This window comes from Limanda limanda, chromosome 19, assembly GCF_963576545.1.
Source record: "Limanda limanda chromosome 19, fLimLim1.1, whole genome shotgun sequence".
Classification (NCBI taxonomy): domain Eukaryota; kingdom Metazoa; phylum Chordata; class Actinopteri; order Pleuronectiformes; family Pleuronectidae; genus Limanda; species Limanda limanda.
The window spans coordinates 12,277,145-12,294,775 of NC_083654.1; the positions used below are offsets into that span (position 1 = coordinate 12,277,145).

The 17,631-nt window shown below is 42.0% G+C and overlaps 2 protein-coding genes across 8 annotated transcripts; both read left to right on the forward strand.

Moving 5' to 3' along the window:
- The first annotated feature begins 171 nt into the window (after positions 1-171).
- Positions 172-8,074, forward strand: si:ch211-199g17.2 (uncharacterized). Of its 7 annotated transcripts, none has more exons than XM_061092537.1 (13): positions 172-294; positions 773-878; positions 2,337-2,368; positions 2,460-2,540; positions 2,619-2,761; positions 3,161-3,283; positions 3,383-3,440; positions 3,570-3,923; positions 4,561-4,697; positions 4,794-4,904; positions 5,041-5,098; positions 5,772-5,834; positions 5,958-8,074. In XM_061092537.1, the coding sequence occupies exons 3-13, from the start codon at positions 2,359-2,361 to the stop codon at positions 7,094-7,096; spliced, it is 2,277 nt and encodes a 758-aa protein (XP_060948520.1). In that variant the 5' UTR covers positions 172-294; positions 773-878; positions 2,337-2,358; the 3' UTR covers positions 7,097-8,074. The 7 variants fall into 7 exon arrangements, with proteins under 7 accessions (XP_060948520.1, XP_060948521.1, XP_060948515.1 ...); XM_061092538.1 differs by having other exon boundaries at positions 3,573-3,923; XM_061092532.1 differs by having other exon boundaries at positions 3,161-3,440.
- Positions 8,075-8,595: 521 nt separating this feature from the next.
- LOC133025963 (regulation of nuclear pre-mRNA domain-containing protein 1A-like) lies at positions 8,596-16,342 on the forward strand. The gene is made up of 7 exons (XM_061092764.1): positions 8,596-8,930; positions 11,543-11,672; positions 11,998-12,104; positions 12,759-12,853; positions 13,116-13,242; positions 14,551-14,726; positions 16,243-16,342. Exons 1-7 carry the CDS (start codon positions 8,780-8,782, stop codon positions 16,339-16,341), a joined length of 885 nt encoding a protein of 294 aa, XP_060948747.1. The 5' UTR covers positions 8,596-8,779; the 3' UTR covers position 16,342.
- Positions 16,343-17,631: the final 1,289 nt, after the last annotated feature.

The following is a 17,631-nucleotide window of genomic DNA, read 5'->3' on the forward strand; positions in this document are numbered from 1 at the left end:
GACCTCACTCTGTAAAGTCTAAGCCATAGACTTGGTTTAAGCACAAACACCCCCCCCCCCACACACACACACACAAACACAACAAGCTGTTGATTTGATTGGTCGAAGCAGAACCTGAGGCGCCGCAGTGCGCAATCGCAACTTTCAGCTTCAGTCACATGGAACTGAATGGTGATCAGTGAAGAGTGAGTTTAATATTGACTATTTAATATTGAACAGAGAACAGTGAACTCGCATTCAAGTCGCTGGACTGAACTCTCCATCGGGATTAAACACGGACGCTGTTCTTCATCGGTAAGCAGGAAGTCAACGTCTTTAACTTTTTACCATATCAATATTATATCAATGTAATGTTGAAGTTTGGGATGTATATATTATATATGTTCACGCTTGGTGTGAGAAAAAGTTCAAGACAGTTGAGAGATTTAAATTGTTGAGTGAAAGTTTGTTGTTAGTGTCGTGGAGTGATTTGCTCACTAGCAGATAGTTTGGGTTTGATCTCTGAATGAACGATGTTGTGTTCCTTGTTGACTTGGCCTTCATATCCAGACAAACCTTTATCACGTTCTAGCCAAAAGAACATGTTCTAAATATACACACGACTTCCAGGAAACACACAATATGACAAACATGCACGCACACACAGACACACACACGTCAGCATTGGTATCTAGGGTTATAAATGCTGATGCTGTAATAAACCAGATTCCCCTCGCACTGAGATTCTACCTCCGGGTGTAAATACAAACATTTCCACTCCTTCCCGCTCCAGTCACATGGAACTGGACGGTGATCTGGGACCAGTGCAGCTTGACTCCCAGTAAAGTCACTGGGCTGGGCTCTACATCGGGATCAGTCACAGACGCGGTTCTTCATCGGTAAGCAGGAAGTCAACGTCTTGAAAGTTGTTGCTCGTGTAACTTGAGAATTACAACAACAAACAACAACCTTATCGGTGCATTCACGTGCTCCCCGGAACCTTAGTGAGTGGAGAAGTTGTTGTGTGCACGGACGCAGTTAACAACGTGTTTTGTATTTGTGTGCGGAGGTGAGCAGAAAGAATCAGGTGTGTGGACATTAATCGTAAACACGTGTTTTTTGTGTGTTTGTCAAGTTTACGAGTTCCGACTTTCCGAGTTGTTGCTTTGAGATTCATGTCAAACGATTTATTCCGCTGGTTCCGACACCACATGGACCCACAGAGAGTAAAGTTGAATTAATAGTTGATAGAATCGAGTAGTGTTTATGTTTGTTGTTTTCTTTCTGTTTAACGTACAAACAAGGAATATTATTACATTGAATCAACAGTCATCGCAACTTCATCTGGTGTTTTTAATCTAATAATCATTTTGAACAAGCTCAATGTAGGGACACCTATTGACTTCAGTGTGAACGATCGGATGGTGCTGCAGCGCCCCTTGGGGGTGGTTGTAGTTTAATATCGAGCCACAGGAGTAACACAAATTTAGCCAAATATACAAACTTTATGGAGACAGACTCACAGTACACATCACTCTGAATGACAGTACATAGAGAAAACAAAGAAAAGTGGTGAGGTCTGTATTCTGTTAACCCTCAGGCCCCCCTTCATAGGCAAGGTATTTATTACCCTCCTGATGTCTTATCAGCGGGGGAGACATCCTGCCTTCACGTCTCTGTGGAAGATCCCTGGAGTGAGACCCCAGGTGTGAGATCCCAGCCATATACAAGGAGATAAAGTTGAGGCTTCAAAGAGGATATAAAGTTAAAATCTCTAAGCAATAATCGTAACCCTGAAGTCTCCCTTTTAGATCTGCTCATGCAGTAGCACCTACACAAATGACTTAATTTCAATTACAAAACAATGTGAGTGTAGATTATCGATGGATAGATAGATTACTTTATTTATCCCGGGGAGAAATTATATTTGTCATTATTTTATTACAAAAATGCAATAAAATACAAGGTAAAAATCTGCAACTAAGAAAGAAAAAATACACAGTGCAGTGGAAGTCCACTTAAAATGCGACTTAATGAGAGATTAAACAAATAAGGTGTATTTATTGAGAATATTGGACAAGATGTTGAATCTCCTTTGTGAAATGGAAAATTCCATTGTCTAACTGTTCGACCTGAATGTGCTCAGTAGGTGCAGTCACAGAAATGCTTGAGTAAGGGTTGAACTGAGGAAAGTCTGATAAAATATGATTCTGCACACCTATATAATCTGTACATTTAAGAGAGATCCAAGTCCACCTCTTCACAATGCAGCAAGTTACAGGACGCATGAGCTTTCCTTTAAAAAACAGTGCTCTGAATTTGAATTTGAATTATTTATTAAACTTTTTTTCCTACAGGTGGTGACTCTACAACTGCAACATGCAGCCGGGTAAGGCACAGCAAGTTAAGTCACTGTGTGCACGTGGGCTACCACGCTTAGAAGCATGTCATTGTTTTTTTTCTGACGCGTTCTCTGTTAGTAGGCTTATCGAGCACAGGGGAACTCTTTGATTCTCTGAAGGTGTATCTGAACAACAAGAAGAGACTACAACCCATCATTGGTACGTAGCAACAAACACCTGATTTGTTTTGGGTTGTCTGTGCTCATTGAAATAATTAATCCTTCCATGTCCCGTCAGGCCTGGGCAGCATTATAGAGTGTGTGAAGGTGGGGGCGCGCTGCAGAGAAGCATCGTACCTGTGCGATGTGTGTGTGTGTCGACTGAGTAAAGCCGACATGCGAAACCACATCATGGGAAGTCTCCACAGATACAACTACATTGTAAGTAGGACCCTAGAACAAGGATGCATCCACACTGCTATGCTGTTGTTTGAAAACGCATCCTACCTCCTATGGATTTGCCTGGGGTCCACACTGCTTGAGGCTTCTGAAATAAAGAGATGTGAGAATTATAGTCTTTCCTATGCACTTCATTCTTTGTCAAAGAAGGCCAGACAGTCTTACAGCATGTGAGCGTCCTGAAGAGTGAAGGCCAGGGAACATTTGCAGGCGTGTTCTTTTATGCAGCTGCGAAAACCCAGGAGATAAGAAACAGGCTGAGGGTCTCATCAAGGTTGATGCGGAGGAGACGAGTACACCGAGCACCATCAGAGCTCTTAGTAGCACGTTTGCTTGCTGGGTTGAGCTGTAGTTTACTTGAGGTTGTGTTTTGCGTGACAGAAAGCCTGGCACCCCCATCTAGTGAGTGAATGGAAGGAGAAGTCTGACCTGTCGAGGCTGGCCTGGCCGCTGATGGAGATCGCCAAGAAAATCGAGGAAAAAGAGGGGAGTGGAGAGGTCCAGGTATGTTCTGTTTATGTCAGACTGCGTATATGTTTGTTTCTGTTTGCAAACAGGTGCGTTTGGATGAATTCTCACATGTTTTTGCACCTTGACATGAAGTTAATAGAGGTTGAAAACGTTCTATACCAGAAGATGGCAACACTCAGCGAGAATGATGGTCAGTGATTGATCTCGGTCTTCCTATTTCCTGTGTCTGTTTCCCCTTGTGTTTTTTTGGAACTATTTCTATTGTACATCTTAGTTTTTTTTAACCCATATGGACCTTTTTCTCTCTCTAACACTACAGCAGTATCTCTGATAAAAACTGTAAGAGATTGGCAAGGTGGACCTGAGAGGGACTCTCAGGCTACATCTGGTCAGCTGGAGCAACATTCCGTCCAATCACAGAGGATTGTGTTGCTCGGTCGCAGCCAACTGCCCACGAGCGAGAGATCCCTCGATGCTGATGTGATCTCGGATAAGATGTCAACACAGACCAACAATCCTTATCCGATGCATTCAACTGCAGCTCCTACTACTGAGTCAGAGGGCTGGTTAAGAAACACCTCAACGCCACACTCAAACAACACTGAACCATCGGTGCTCTCAGAGAACAGCAGCAGCTTTCTTCATGGCTACAGAGGAACCAAGCCTCTTATTGGTGAGCACAGATAGATAACAGCAGCTGTGAGAACACATTGAGGATGTGGTGTAGGGCCCGGATCAGACATGGTTTTAATATCTGTCCCGAGGGAGCCAATCACAAGGGGACAATGCTAAGTACGCGTGTGAACGCACTCAAATGTGTCCTGAGATATTATCTCTCAGACCACATTCAGAGGAGGTCCTTGACACATGTGGCAACATTCTTATCACTGTAGGAATGCAAATGTGTCCTTGCCACACACCGGCTCATACACGCACGCGCACGCACGCACACACACACACACACACACACACACAGTGACATCTGACATATCTGTAAAAACAACATCATTTACAAGGACTTTTGCATATGTGAGTGGGGAAGTGAGATCCGATCTCAAGTAATCATAGGAGACATATTCAGGAAACCTGAACACGCATATTTAAAGCTGTCCACTTGTGATCTGATCACTCAGGACGTTGATACCAGGTCTGAATGGGGTCTATGATTTGATTGATTGATGTCGACATGAAAAACATGATGGGTTCTTTCACCATTGCTAGTAATAAGTGTTGGACATAAGTATTTCATTGTAGACTTTGTGACTTATTTAAAAAAAAAAAAAAAAGTTGCTTGTATATGCTCACAACAGGTCTGGGCCGCGTGGTTGAGTGCAGGATAGACACTGGCTGCTCCTTCCTTTTCTTATGCCACTGCTGCCGCATCCGATCGACCAAAAGGGACATCATTGATCACCTGACCGGCTCTTCCCACCTCATCAACTACTTGGTCAGTTTGTCGTATCAATACCTGAAATTGAAAGAAACACATTGTGTTTGGCCAGGCTGTAATGAACATGCCATGAGTACATTTGTTTTTTTTCAGATGGAAACTTATCCTGAGCAGGTGGAAGCATCGACTGCAGATATTAATGAGAACTTTCTCCGATCACTGGCCAAAAAAGTGGAGCGAGAGGAAGGCAGAGGAGAGCTGAAGGTATCGCGTTGACTACTCTGCACAGTTTACCTTGCTTCTGGTTATTCTAGGACGACTCGTGTCCTTCACCAGCAAAGTCTTGACTGCTCCTGTACTCGTCTTCTTGCATCAGTTTTTAAACATCTTATGTTCCCAGGTGATAAACGCACCAGAATCACTCTGTATCCAACTGACTGGCAGAAGTTACCACTGGTGTAAGTACAGATTTGTGTGTTTGCTTTTGCTTGTGTGGCCATAAACAGGTCTGAGCTCCTGAGGAGTGACCCGACATGTATGTATGACCTGTACTCTACACTCTGTCCCTTCACAGTATTCATAGATGGTTTCATCAAGTGAAACTTCCCAAGCGCTTTTGTTTGAAAACATAAAGATGTTCGACATAACAGTTCCCCAAAAGCAAAATCCTCCAATGCCCCCTGGTGGCTGGCCTGCAATATAGGTCATAATCCCCAGTCATAATCAGGCTTTGGACTGTGTTCTCAAAAACATTTGATGAATTTAAGCAGGGTTACCATTATGTTACCGTCATTAAAATGTACGGTTTTGTACTGTTAATGAAAATACAGTATAAACAGTAACTCTACATATGATTAAAACTTTTGGTTGAGATGCGTCCATTTTTATATGTTTCTAAACACCATTCCCACGATGATTAATCCATGGTGAAAGCCTCTGCTGCCCAGAAAAAGTGGAACTTCTGTTTCACCCCTTTTTTTACCATCTTCTTTCTTTATTCTCTTTCAGCCTCGTCAGTGTTTGAAGCACATTTTGAACACGAAACTTACTCTTGTGTGTTTTTCAGTGCAAAGACTTGACGGTTGTGTTTTTCTTTGTATGCTCCATGTATTGCATTTCTCTCACTTCCAGGTATGAGGATGCTGTGTAACAGATGGGATACAAGCACCCAAAAAAACAAATTAACTGTCAGAGGTGTGTTTCTTTGAAAGATACTGTACGGACTGGGGCCGAACCTTCTTTCTTTCAGTAATGAGATATTTTTATTATTTCCTTTTGCTTTTCACCTTGTGTGTCCACTTGACGCTCTTTGCACAGGGCATAGTGTGAACAAGACCTCGGTTGAGGGCGTGACGGTGAAACATTCTGCCGTTCTGTCAAATTGGGGGAAAAGGACGAAGACAAAGAGGAAGAAGGGGAAAGTGGCTAATACTTTATTTACGGTAAGCCTGCCTCTTACCGAGGGTCCAGTGGTGCTGCAGAGGACATCTTTCAGCAAGGACATCCTCCCGGTGTCCTGTTCACCACCACCGGCCTCAGACCTCTTCTCATCACCCAAGTCCGACACTGATGATGGGAACGCTGGATCGTTTGCCGTTGACCATGCTCAACACGACCTCTACAGTGGAGGTGCAGAGACCGGTCAGTACATGGCAGGGGAGCAAAACTGCACAGTCACTTTGTATCAAATGGTGGAAGGTTATTCCAGGGATAATGAACACTTAGGCCAGTACAAAGACACAACTGAGAGAGAAGATCACAATGATTATTGGGAAAAGAATCACAATAGACACCACGGTTCTCAAGAGGGAACAAGAGGGAACTTTGATGAAGAGATGGCAACAGAATATCGACACAAACACACTGAGGAGCTGCCGCCTGCCATGCCCCACACTTACATTCCCTGCTCACCTGAGATGGGTTACGCTGAACAGTGGTATCACCAACAACTGCTCCAAAATCCTCACATTGCACCAGATCATACAAGTCTCATGATGGCCGCTGTGGGGCATGGTGGTAGAGTGGCTCCTCGTTCAGACGCTGCTTGGATCAACACGTGTCCTCAGTTAGGAGACGTCCTTTCCTACAGTGGCAGTTTCGCACCAGAGAGTAGCGTGTGCTCTCTTGGGACTGAGCAGAGACAAGTGCCAACATACTTTGAGTTCACCGCTGGCAATGTCCAGATAACTCCACAAAGTTATATGACGCCTCCTCTGGCCTATCACGGTGTCCAAACAGGCCACGGGGCGATGTCTGACCCCAGCTACGGCTATGGACAGACAACTAAACCTGACTGCTACTTTCCCTATCCAGACAGCAGCAGCAGCGGTGGTGGGGACATGTCCTGGTCAAATGCTTCCATCCCACCCGTGCCCTCTCTGTATTATGGAACCAACTCTGATTCAAATTTCAGAGGCACCGGTCGGAGGGTTGATGATTTCCAGGGGTGGCGCTAGAACAACTCCAATGGTCCCACATGGCTTCTAATTGTGCTGTCTTATTATGCTCACATATAAAATACAATACGAAGGATGTTTGCCTCTGAGTTTAGAAATCAGACTTTTGACTTTTTGACTCACAATCAGTATTATTCTGTTATTTTTGACATATTTTCTTTGACGTGTTTTTAAAAAGCGTTATGGGGAAGATTTGTATTTTTTTTTTTATTTAGGAAAGATATTTGTCTTAAACCTTTTGTTATTCTTCTTTGAGTATTGTCAACATGATTTCAGCTATGAAGACAGGATCAAAGATAAGGTATAAAAACACTGTATAATTTATTTGCTGTATTTTTAGGTCTCATATATCCTAACCAGATGGAGGTGAGAGACATTTCAGTGTTTTCATTCCTTTGAGTTCTGAGCCAAAGCAGCAGAGTGATAAAAAGAGAGAAACTGTAATCGAGTGTCACTATTAGGGGCGGCTGTGGCTGAGGGGTAGAGTGGTCGTCCTCCAACCTGAAGGTCGGCGGTTCGATCCCCAGTCTGAACCATCTGCATGCTGAAGTGTCCTTGGGCAAGATGCTGAACCCTCAATAGCCCCCCATAGAATAACAAAGTGCTGCAAGTAGATGCACTGTATGAATGTGTGTGTGACTGGGTGAATGTGAAACTGTACTGTAAAGCGCTTTGAGAGGTCTTCATCAGACTAGAAAAGCGCTATATAAATACAAATCCATTTACCATTTACTAAATACATTGAAAAAACACCCACATTTTTCCCCCTAGTGGATCATTATACCAGTGTGACTTCATGAATGTTTAAACTGAGCCTGAATAACTCGGAAGTATTGTCTTTAGAATCCATCAAATGTGTGGTGGCTCACTTTGAGTTTGTGCTCCAGTAATTTTTTCTACTTTTGTTTAAAAAAGCTGAAGCCTGTCATGAAATGTGAAATGTCCTGCTAAACCAGCTGAATAAAGAACCTGAGATTATTTGGATGATTAGATTTTTTTTTTGGTGCTGATTTTGTTCTCCTCTGATGATTATATTCATGTTGACAATAATGTATAACCAAATAATCATGTCATCAAATATAGATTTATTATATTATTTTAAGGGAGTGGGTTCTGGTTTCCATTACTGTGTTTTCACTCAAAGGCTCCTAACTCTTGCTGGGTTTAATGCCATAATCACACAAATATATTTTTCTTTGCAGCTGCACCAAATGGCACAAACTCCAGTAGTCTCCTAAACATGCAAGATCCATGAATTATTCTCTGAGGATCCAGAGCTTTTTTTGCACGTGTTCTTTCTATTTGCATGAGTTGGGTTGTGATCATAGTAATGGGCGTTGAACTCTCTCGCCCACCGTAGGTTCGGAAAAGAGATTATTTGGATTTGTCGAACGCACCCCTCGATTATAGTCACTGTAATTTCCATCGGACTTGAACGCAGCATATGTGTGACACGGAAGCGCCTGCATCGCAGCCCCAGTTTCTCCCGAGCACAGCCGGCTAGCTAGCTAGCATCACCCGCCTGGCGTCGGACTCGGGGACGGCTGCGCATGGCTCTTCGTCCGGACAGTGAACCCCCTGCAGTGAGTGGATAACCCGCTGCAGACCCGAGCACACCCGGGAGAACCCTCGACGCTGCTGCTGCCTCTCCCGGCGTCTCCCTGCTCGAGTCTCCCGTCGAAGATGTCAGCTTTCTCCGAGGCGGCTCTAGAGAAGAAGCTGTGCGAGCTGAGCAACTCGCAGCAAAGTGTGCAGACCCTGTCGCTGTGGCTCATCCATCACAGGAAGCACTCGAAGACCATCGTCACTGTTTGGATCAGCGAGCTGAAGAAAGGTAAGGCGGACACGAGTAAGCTAGGTGCTCGTAGAGAACACTGCTAATGTACGTGTGGCAGTTGGCTACAGGAGCTAACTGCTGCTAAAGCGCTATTGGAACATTTTAAAGTTGTTGTGCTAACGTCAAACTTGTGAGACAACGGAGCTGTTGTCAGGAACATTAGCCAACTTCCCAGCTAGCGAGTTAACTTAGCATTTAATCAGGTTATCTGTGTGTGTAGGGCTGGTTGGTTTCTGTGTTATTCAAGGCTGCTAACACTGACACTGTGGTGTTAGCCTTGGTGATCGAGGTCTGTAACTCAGTTGTTTTGGTTGTTTGACCCTTCACGGCCACTGTTAAATGCTCATTCGACAGGTTGTTATTGAAGCTGCAGCAATGAGTGTGTATATTATTATTTAGTCGCTCAAATAACTGGGTGTGAAGTGACAAAGCTGGATCGTGGTGTCGAACCCACAGATAATAACATCTTTGCACATTGATGTCCTGTGGCCCATTACCCATATAAGGTGAACACATATTATGTCATTCCACTATTATACCTCTTATTGAGATTGTTCACCCAAATACTTGCATGACATCTTATATTCAGAATCACATTTTAAACTGTTGTGATGTAAATATTTATACTTGCATGCTATAGCACAGTGAATTATTTATACCCTTATAAATACATGCACCCTGCACAGAGCATTGTATTCTCTTATTCATTGTGTGTACCATACCTACTTATAATAGTCTTTGCACATCTATGTAAATGTTTAAATCAATATTGACTTGTACTAATGCACAAATGCAATTCATGTCCTCGAGCAATCCAACTGCACTTTATTCAAGCACATTTCTTTACAAACACTTTTCCCGTTGTGAAATGCATATTCTGTATTTTCTAAATTAAAAAAATTAAATCACCCAGCGCAGCAGCTACTCTCAGGTCTGCCGAACGTTTTAGATTCTTTCAGCTCACTGTTTCTCCTCCCTCAAACACCACAAGCATCCACCAGCTGCTGTCGACGGACTGTCAACGTTTGCATGTAGCCTCTTTAAAGCCAGATCTTTATCTCTGAAGATGGTTGAGACCAAAACAGAGCATCTCTCTTCCACGTGAATGTAGAAACTGAGTGATAACATGTGTTTACTGCTTGTTCAACTGCCCTCAAGCAGCCAACACATCTTTTAATGTAGCTTTAATGAACAAATGTTGAAAATATGGATTTACACTAACGAGCAGGGAATAAGTAATGTACCATCATGGACTTTAAGTGAGTCGTATGAGGTTTAATAAACCTCACCTGACTTCATATTCGTATGTTGTGTTTTTAAAGTGATCATAGAAAGACTTTGAACAAACTAATTGAGCACTGAATACCAGAAATAAAAAGGAAAGTGTGACAGCCCTGGATCAATAACTTATCCTCTAATGTCAGCAGTTGCTATGGGTGATTCTACTGCTGGTTGTAGCTGCTGGGATGGGCGCAGTGAACATTTCCCCTGGGAAGTTTAGCTGCTCCCAAAGTGGTTTCACAATCATCTCTGTCATATTTTAGTCGTGTCTCTTCTCTCAAGGGCACAAGCTGCAAACAAATGTCTTTTAAAAGTTTCAAATGTTCCACTGAAAGTAAGCATTCAAGACACATTGTGGTCAAAGTTAGTAAGTCACATGCATTTAAAGCATAGCTTCTGAAGGAGAAATATAAACTACATAATTGTGCATTAAAGTTGTTCTGTGATTGGTACTTTTACTTCGACCCAGCGTTTGTCTGTTAATGCTTAAATCCATTAAGAAGTTAAGGCAGCTCCATGATATCAACATACTATCTTAGAATGTTTTTGACATAGTTTAACCTCTGTTTTGCTATTTTAGAATATTAAATATAGTCTAATATTTATATATTTTTTCCCATCTTTGACCCTATACTGTAGGTTTATTTTATTTCACAACAAGATATTAAATATAGTGTTTTAAATAATGGTTTGTAACTAAAATGTAAGTTGATCAACTTGCATTTATTTCTGTAAACGGTTACATGTCAAATATATAATTAAGCTGTTGGGAATATTTTGGGGATTAAAGCCAGGTGCATTGCTGTAGTTGTATCTAATAGAGGTGCACTTTTCCTTAGGGTGCTACTCAACAACCTAATGATATCTCAAGTGGATGTTGTATTTTAGGATCCTTGTCTGAGGACTGAAAGGAGAGTGCAGTGGGAATAGACATGGCACAGTTCTCTGGAGCTTTGTGCTCAGCTCATTGTTCCCTGTTCAACAACAACACAAACACACACATTTGTTGTTACTTTAATGTTCTCATTGTGTTTATGTTGGTGGACAAAAATACAAAATGTAAAAGACTAAAAACCACAAGCTGTTAGCTTAGAGGGGAGAAAGTAATATTTACTTGTAGCATAGGGTTTTTAAATGTTTCTACTCCCAAAACTTTAAATAGATTTGGTTCTTATTTGTGAACAAGAAAGATTCGCCTCAATGCATAATGTTCTGTATGGTACTAAAAATGTAATTTATACTTATAATTAGTAGGTTGATAAATGCAGCATTTGGAAAACCAAATACGCCACTGTAACATGTGTATGTGTTCATTTGAATTCATGCAGCTCAGGTACCACGCAAGCTGACCTTCCTCTACTTGGCCAATGACGTCATTCAGAACAGCAAGAAAAAAGGGCCAGAGTTCACACAGGACTTTGCACCGGTCATTGTCGATGCATTCAAACACGTTTCCAGGTCAGATTTAACATTACCACCTTGCATTGAAATTCATACTTTTTAAATGCACTGTGTTGTGTTGAGAAATTTAATCTAGAATTGGCAATTCAAGGATCTGCTCAGTCAGATTTCTCAAGGATAGCAAATGAAAATGAGAGTACGACAAAGGGATTAACATAATCTAGATTACCTAATGGTTCAGAATGAGATATTTCCAAATTAGGAACACATGATTTGATGTGTGTATATATAGACAGTTTTTGGCATTACGGTTTGTCTACATCGTCAAGTCGTCACAAAGCAGTTAAACGTGTCTGCCTCCTCTGAACTGTTTCCTGTGCAGAGAGGGCGAGGACGGCTGTAAGAAACAGTTGGGTCGAGTTCTGTCCATCTGGCAGGAGAGAGGAGTATACGAGACCAGCCTGATCGAGCAACTCTCTCAAGTCTTGTGTAAGTACAATCCACATTAATCTGAACACCCTACCATGTCTATATATTTGGTCTTAACAACAATACATTACTACTAACCCTGCTTGTAGACAGGTTCAAGCCTCACTTACTTGGTCCTGTAAAATGCATGTTTTTTGGATTTCATAACAGCACATGGCACTTGCTACTATGTTTAAGAGGTAGATATAGATTCTCCATAGCTAATCAACTTCATGGCAAGATGGTGACCTTTTTAATTTGAGCTAGAAAACAACATAAAGCCGTTTTCAGATATGAACTTAAGAGAGTATCTGGACAATAGGGTTTCCCTTTCACATAAACAACAATGCAGGAAATTTTCAGTAGGTGCGTTTTCACCAGCACAGAAATCTCTGGAGTATTGGGGTGAGGGTTGATGCAGCAGAGGCAACCCAGGCGTATAAATTCCGCTGCAGACATGTTTTGTTCTTGCTCATCCTCGTCTGTGTCTTCTTTCATCTTGAGATATTTGTATTCTATTTTAGTATTTTACAGTTTTCCGTCTGTTGCATTCTCACATTATCCAGACGCTTTACTAGGCGTCTGGCAGGAGAAACCTCAGAGCAAGTCCAAAACCTGAAAGAACCTTTATCTACTGTTTTTATTACCTCCCTCTCTTTTTCCTCTGAATCTCAGATGGCGAAAAAAAGGCTAAGAAGAGGTCGTATGAGCAGATCCGACCAGACGATGAGGACTTCGCCTCCCAGAGCTCTCCAGCTGAGCCCCCACAGGTGCTGCTCAGACAAACACAGAATCCATGAGTACAGGATTTAAATGAAATTATACTTTAAACCACGTAGAGCTCATGTAATCATACATTCTAAATGTTGATGCAGCTACTTCTGGATGGAATTGTGTCTTGTGTCTTCCTTTCTCTGCTGCCTATCAAATGTTGTTAATATTTGACAGATAATTATCTCCACTTATCATTAATCATACCTTATTCGTCTGTCACTTCTCCCATCCTTTCTCTCCTTTCACCTGCTGCCTCAGACAGCCGAGTTAATCCGAGCTCTGCAGGAGCTGGAAAATGCAGCCTCTGGCGACTCAGTGCTGCGTCAGCGAATCTCCTCCCTTCCTGCTGAGGTGCAGGACACGTCACTGCTTCACAGGATCACAGGTAGGAGGCAGGACGCAGCACGTTATCTCTTTATACACATACCCAGCACTGTAGTAGGTACAACATACTTGGTATAGTTGGAAACACTCCTTTGAGATTTTAGTCCATGTTGACGTCACGCATCTCATACTTTCTGCAGATTTGTCAGCTACACAGTTATGCGGCTGTTTGATTCAGGTCTGGTGACCGAGGCCACTGAGGTTCACTGAACATGTTCTAATTTTCCCTGAATCAGTTGGAGAAGACTTCTTCTTGGAATCATGCCTTATCGTGGTGGTAGTGGCCATTAGAAGATGGTATATCGTGGCCATTAAGGGATCCACATGGTCAGCAACATTACTCAGACTGGCTGTTTCATTCAAACAGTGATTAATCAATATTAATGGCCCAGAGATCACAAAGAAAACATTCCCAACACCATTATAACACATAGCCGGTAGGTTCATCAATGTTGTCCCACTGTGCCTCAGCAGAAATCCAGATTCATTAGAACACGCTGTGTTTTTCTAGTTGACATCTCTCTCACTCTTTGGTGAGTCTATGTCCAGTATAACCTCAGGTTTCTGTTCCTGAAGTATGCCTCCTGCACACTAGAGGATTTTCAAATCTTAATTGATTTTAAAAGAAGTGTGAGACCACAGGCAAGATGACAGATATAACCAATTCTTGTATGTGTAGCACTGTCGCTTTCATTCGTCAAATCGATGTTGCATTATACTTCACGGGTCAGTTATCTTCTCATGTGGCGTCTCCTGTTGTAGCTTGTCCACTCCAAGATTCAATGTGCTGTTCATTCTGAGCAGCTTCTCTGCTCACCACAGTTGTAAGAAATGGTTTTATGAGCTACTGTCAGTTTCTCCTCTGATCGTAATTCCAGCAGAACTGCTGCTCACTGGGTGATTCTAGCTTTTGGAACCATTTTGAGTAAACTGAAAGACTTCTGGCCCCAACGATCAGGCTTTAGTCAAAGTAACTGAGGTCTGTATCTGCACAATTTGACCATTGCACTACTGCCACGTGATTGGCTGCTTGGATAGCGGCATTGCATAAGCAGATGGACTGGTGCCCCTAATAAAAGGCTTAATTATTCTTAATTATTTATTTAAAGGTTACTAAGCTTTCCCTCAAGAAACAAACACTAAAACCAGGATGAAGGACAAATGGCTCTGTCTATCACAGGATACAATGTTTGACTTGCCAGTAGTTAAACAGTATCTGTTTAACCGTGTGTACTGATGGACAACTGAATGACCTTCACTTGAACAATGTTAAAGCATTGTGCTCCCTGTGTGCCTTCTGTGATTGCAGATAAAGAATCCGGGGATCGGCTCTCCCGGCTTGTGGAGGAGGCCTGCATGCTGCTCGCAGACTACAGCGGTCGCTTGGCAGCAGAGATCGACGACAGGAGGCAGCTCACGCGCACGCTAACCGTCTTCCTGCAGAGCCAGAAGGACGGCTTGGCCCAGAACGAGCAGAAACTCGAAGTGCGTAAATCACTTTCTTTCTTTCAAGTGCATGTCTGTTTCTCCTCACCTTCGTGTCATTATTAATCATTCTTTGTGTTTGTCTGTCTTGTTCACAATTTGAAATATCATCACTTTTCATGTATTTCAGCAGTAACAAACTGCAGAATGCCCCTTGTATTATTTCAAATTGAGTGTTAGGGCTGCAAGCATTTGAAACTTGAAACATTCCACATTAGATCAAGCCACTTGACTTCAATGTGAGATATTCTCTCATCATTGAAATACTCAAAGCCTTTTTTGTTTAGTTGACTACACTCAGTGCCATACGGTAAGTATCATTCCAAAAAGAGAGCGATGAAGCTCTACCCTCGACAAACATATCTACTTAGTTTCTTGTTTTTTCGTAACCATGACAACAGTGCTTTGTTCTGTGTTGACATTAACTGTCTAGCCTTTATCCACAGGAGACCAAGAGGATAACGTATCTCATATTTGTATCTTCACCCAGTCTCAAGTCTTCTGTAATAAAAAAAGAAAAAATGAAAATAAAAGATGAAAATAATTTTGTGAGTGCTTTTATTTTACAAGTGCCGCTCCTGGTGGTGTTTGCATTGTTTCAACATCCACAACCTTTAATGCTTTTTTTGTTGTATTGACACAGTAAATGTTAACTAAACACAAAGTTTGAATTGAGCTCAATATGCTCATAGACAGGTCCAACCACAGAGCAAGAAAAATACAATAAGTTTTTAAGAATCCGGACACAAATGTTATTTTACATTTAGAAATTTGTGCTTCCTACTGAGCTTTGAAGCCTGATCTGTTTGCACAACCACCTTCACGTATCAGCTGGCACACGATCAAACACAATAACGTCTTAGAAGTGACGTGTGCATCAAAACTGGAGCAGAGATAAAGCACTTGAGCAACACTTAATGCCACTCTGTCTCTAAGTTGTCAACATTTCTGCATATACATGAACAGGGGTGAAATCATCTGGTTGCATTGTGTCATTCATACACACCCCAACAGATCCTTTATCATACCTGTACTGCTGTTAGTCGTGAAACACTTGGAAAACTCTAAACTCTAAGTTGAAAAACTTAGACTCGAGTTAAGTTTATTCTCTTGAAACTGAGCCATGTTACAGGTTCAGTCAAATACACACACATGCTCATACATACAATGCTTTGGAAGGGGGATGAGTTGAATGTGTTAGAAGCACAAAAAACTTCATTTTTCATGACCCTTCAATGATGGAAATCTTTTAAACGTGGTTGATTTCCCTCAATACTTAAAATCCACCTCACCAATGCAATACAAAGTTATTAATTATTAATATATCCATTTCCATGCACTTATCTTATTCTTGATTTAGATTTGTACTAATCATACATCAGCCTGTTATTTATCACTGTCTTGCCACAAACTGTGCACTCAATATATCTTCTGAGAGTATAAAATAATCCAAAAAGTGCAATGAGTGCTGTGATCTTCCAGCTCTGACGGACCTTTTCCTCTGGACTTTTTTCAGGAATACAAACGCAAACTGACGAGAGTAACCCAGGTCCGCAAGGAGCTGCGTTCGCGTCTGAACAATCTTCCAGGACGGATCTACAACTCCTCGGCCTGACTGAAGTCCCCCCCCCCCCCCCCCCCCCAACCTTGTACCAGACACTACTCCGACTGAAACGTCTCCACCTGCATCTCAGATGTGTGATCAGTAATGTCGCCACATCCTCTGTTTTTGATTTTTGGAAAGTGTCTTGCGTTTCCCTGTTTGTTGACCTGTGGTTTTCTTTCTGTCTTGGAACAGATTTATTTATCCACATTTTACTGTTTGTGAGCTCATCTCTTTGTGCTGTTTATCAGTTCACTGTACACAACGACCTAAAATCCTCAGACACAGGCCTCCCATGCTTTGGCCCCTGACCATCAACCTTTTACAGCTTCACAGTGGTACGGATTATGCTGGTGTGATATTTTTGTATTTATAGCACAGTGAGACAATAATGCACCAGAGTATAAGCCCTCAGTGTTACCATTCATTATTTGGATTGCTGTCATAACTTCCTTTTGCTCTTTCTTAGTAGCTCTTTGTTTCAGGTACTTGCCGCAGCTTCTTACAAACTAGGATGAATTTTGTTTAATGCAGTGCGATGTGGCCTCCATAGAGTATTGTGTACTTGTGAAATCATTAGCAAACCATATTCAGAGGCCGAGATGAAAGCCACGAGCCTCAAAGCTAACATATGTAATTATCATTTACATAAAGCCTCTTTGTGAGAGGGCTGTGTATCATCTGTGATTGTAAATGGCATGTAAATATAATGGAGTTATACCTTTAACGATCATGATTTGTACCAACATGGTCATTCAGACAAAGTACTGATTTGCCTCTATACAATGGTATATTTGCAGTTGCCCATTACACCCAACACGATAATGAAACAATGAGAGAAGGTGTCTGTTGTCTTGTTTACCTTCACACACATGATTGATCATTTTACCCTCAAGTCTGCTGTATGCTGTGCCGACACCTCGCGCAGCTTGAGAAGAGCCCGGTTTCCCAAGTGTGATGTAAAAGCAGCCGTTTGTTTTTGTGGCTGTGGAGCAAATTAGTCTAAGAACCAAAATAAACAGAAAGTGTTGAAATCCCTTCAGTCCCCTCTGTAGTCATTGAGACTTGTCCAGTGGACGTCCCATCAACCATGGTTGTACATCCATGCTACCAACATGTTCATGGTTTTCTTATAAGGGAATGATATTTGCCTTTGTCTTATCATGGAGGCGATGTGGTAACAATACGACATCACGTGGGCACAAACTCACAGGCCGTAAACGTTTGTCACTGGTCGTGTGAACTGAGGGAACTTGCTGAAAGCCACGTTCTAAGATGTGACAACATAAACCACACATTCCT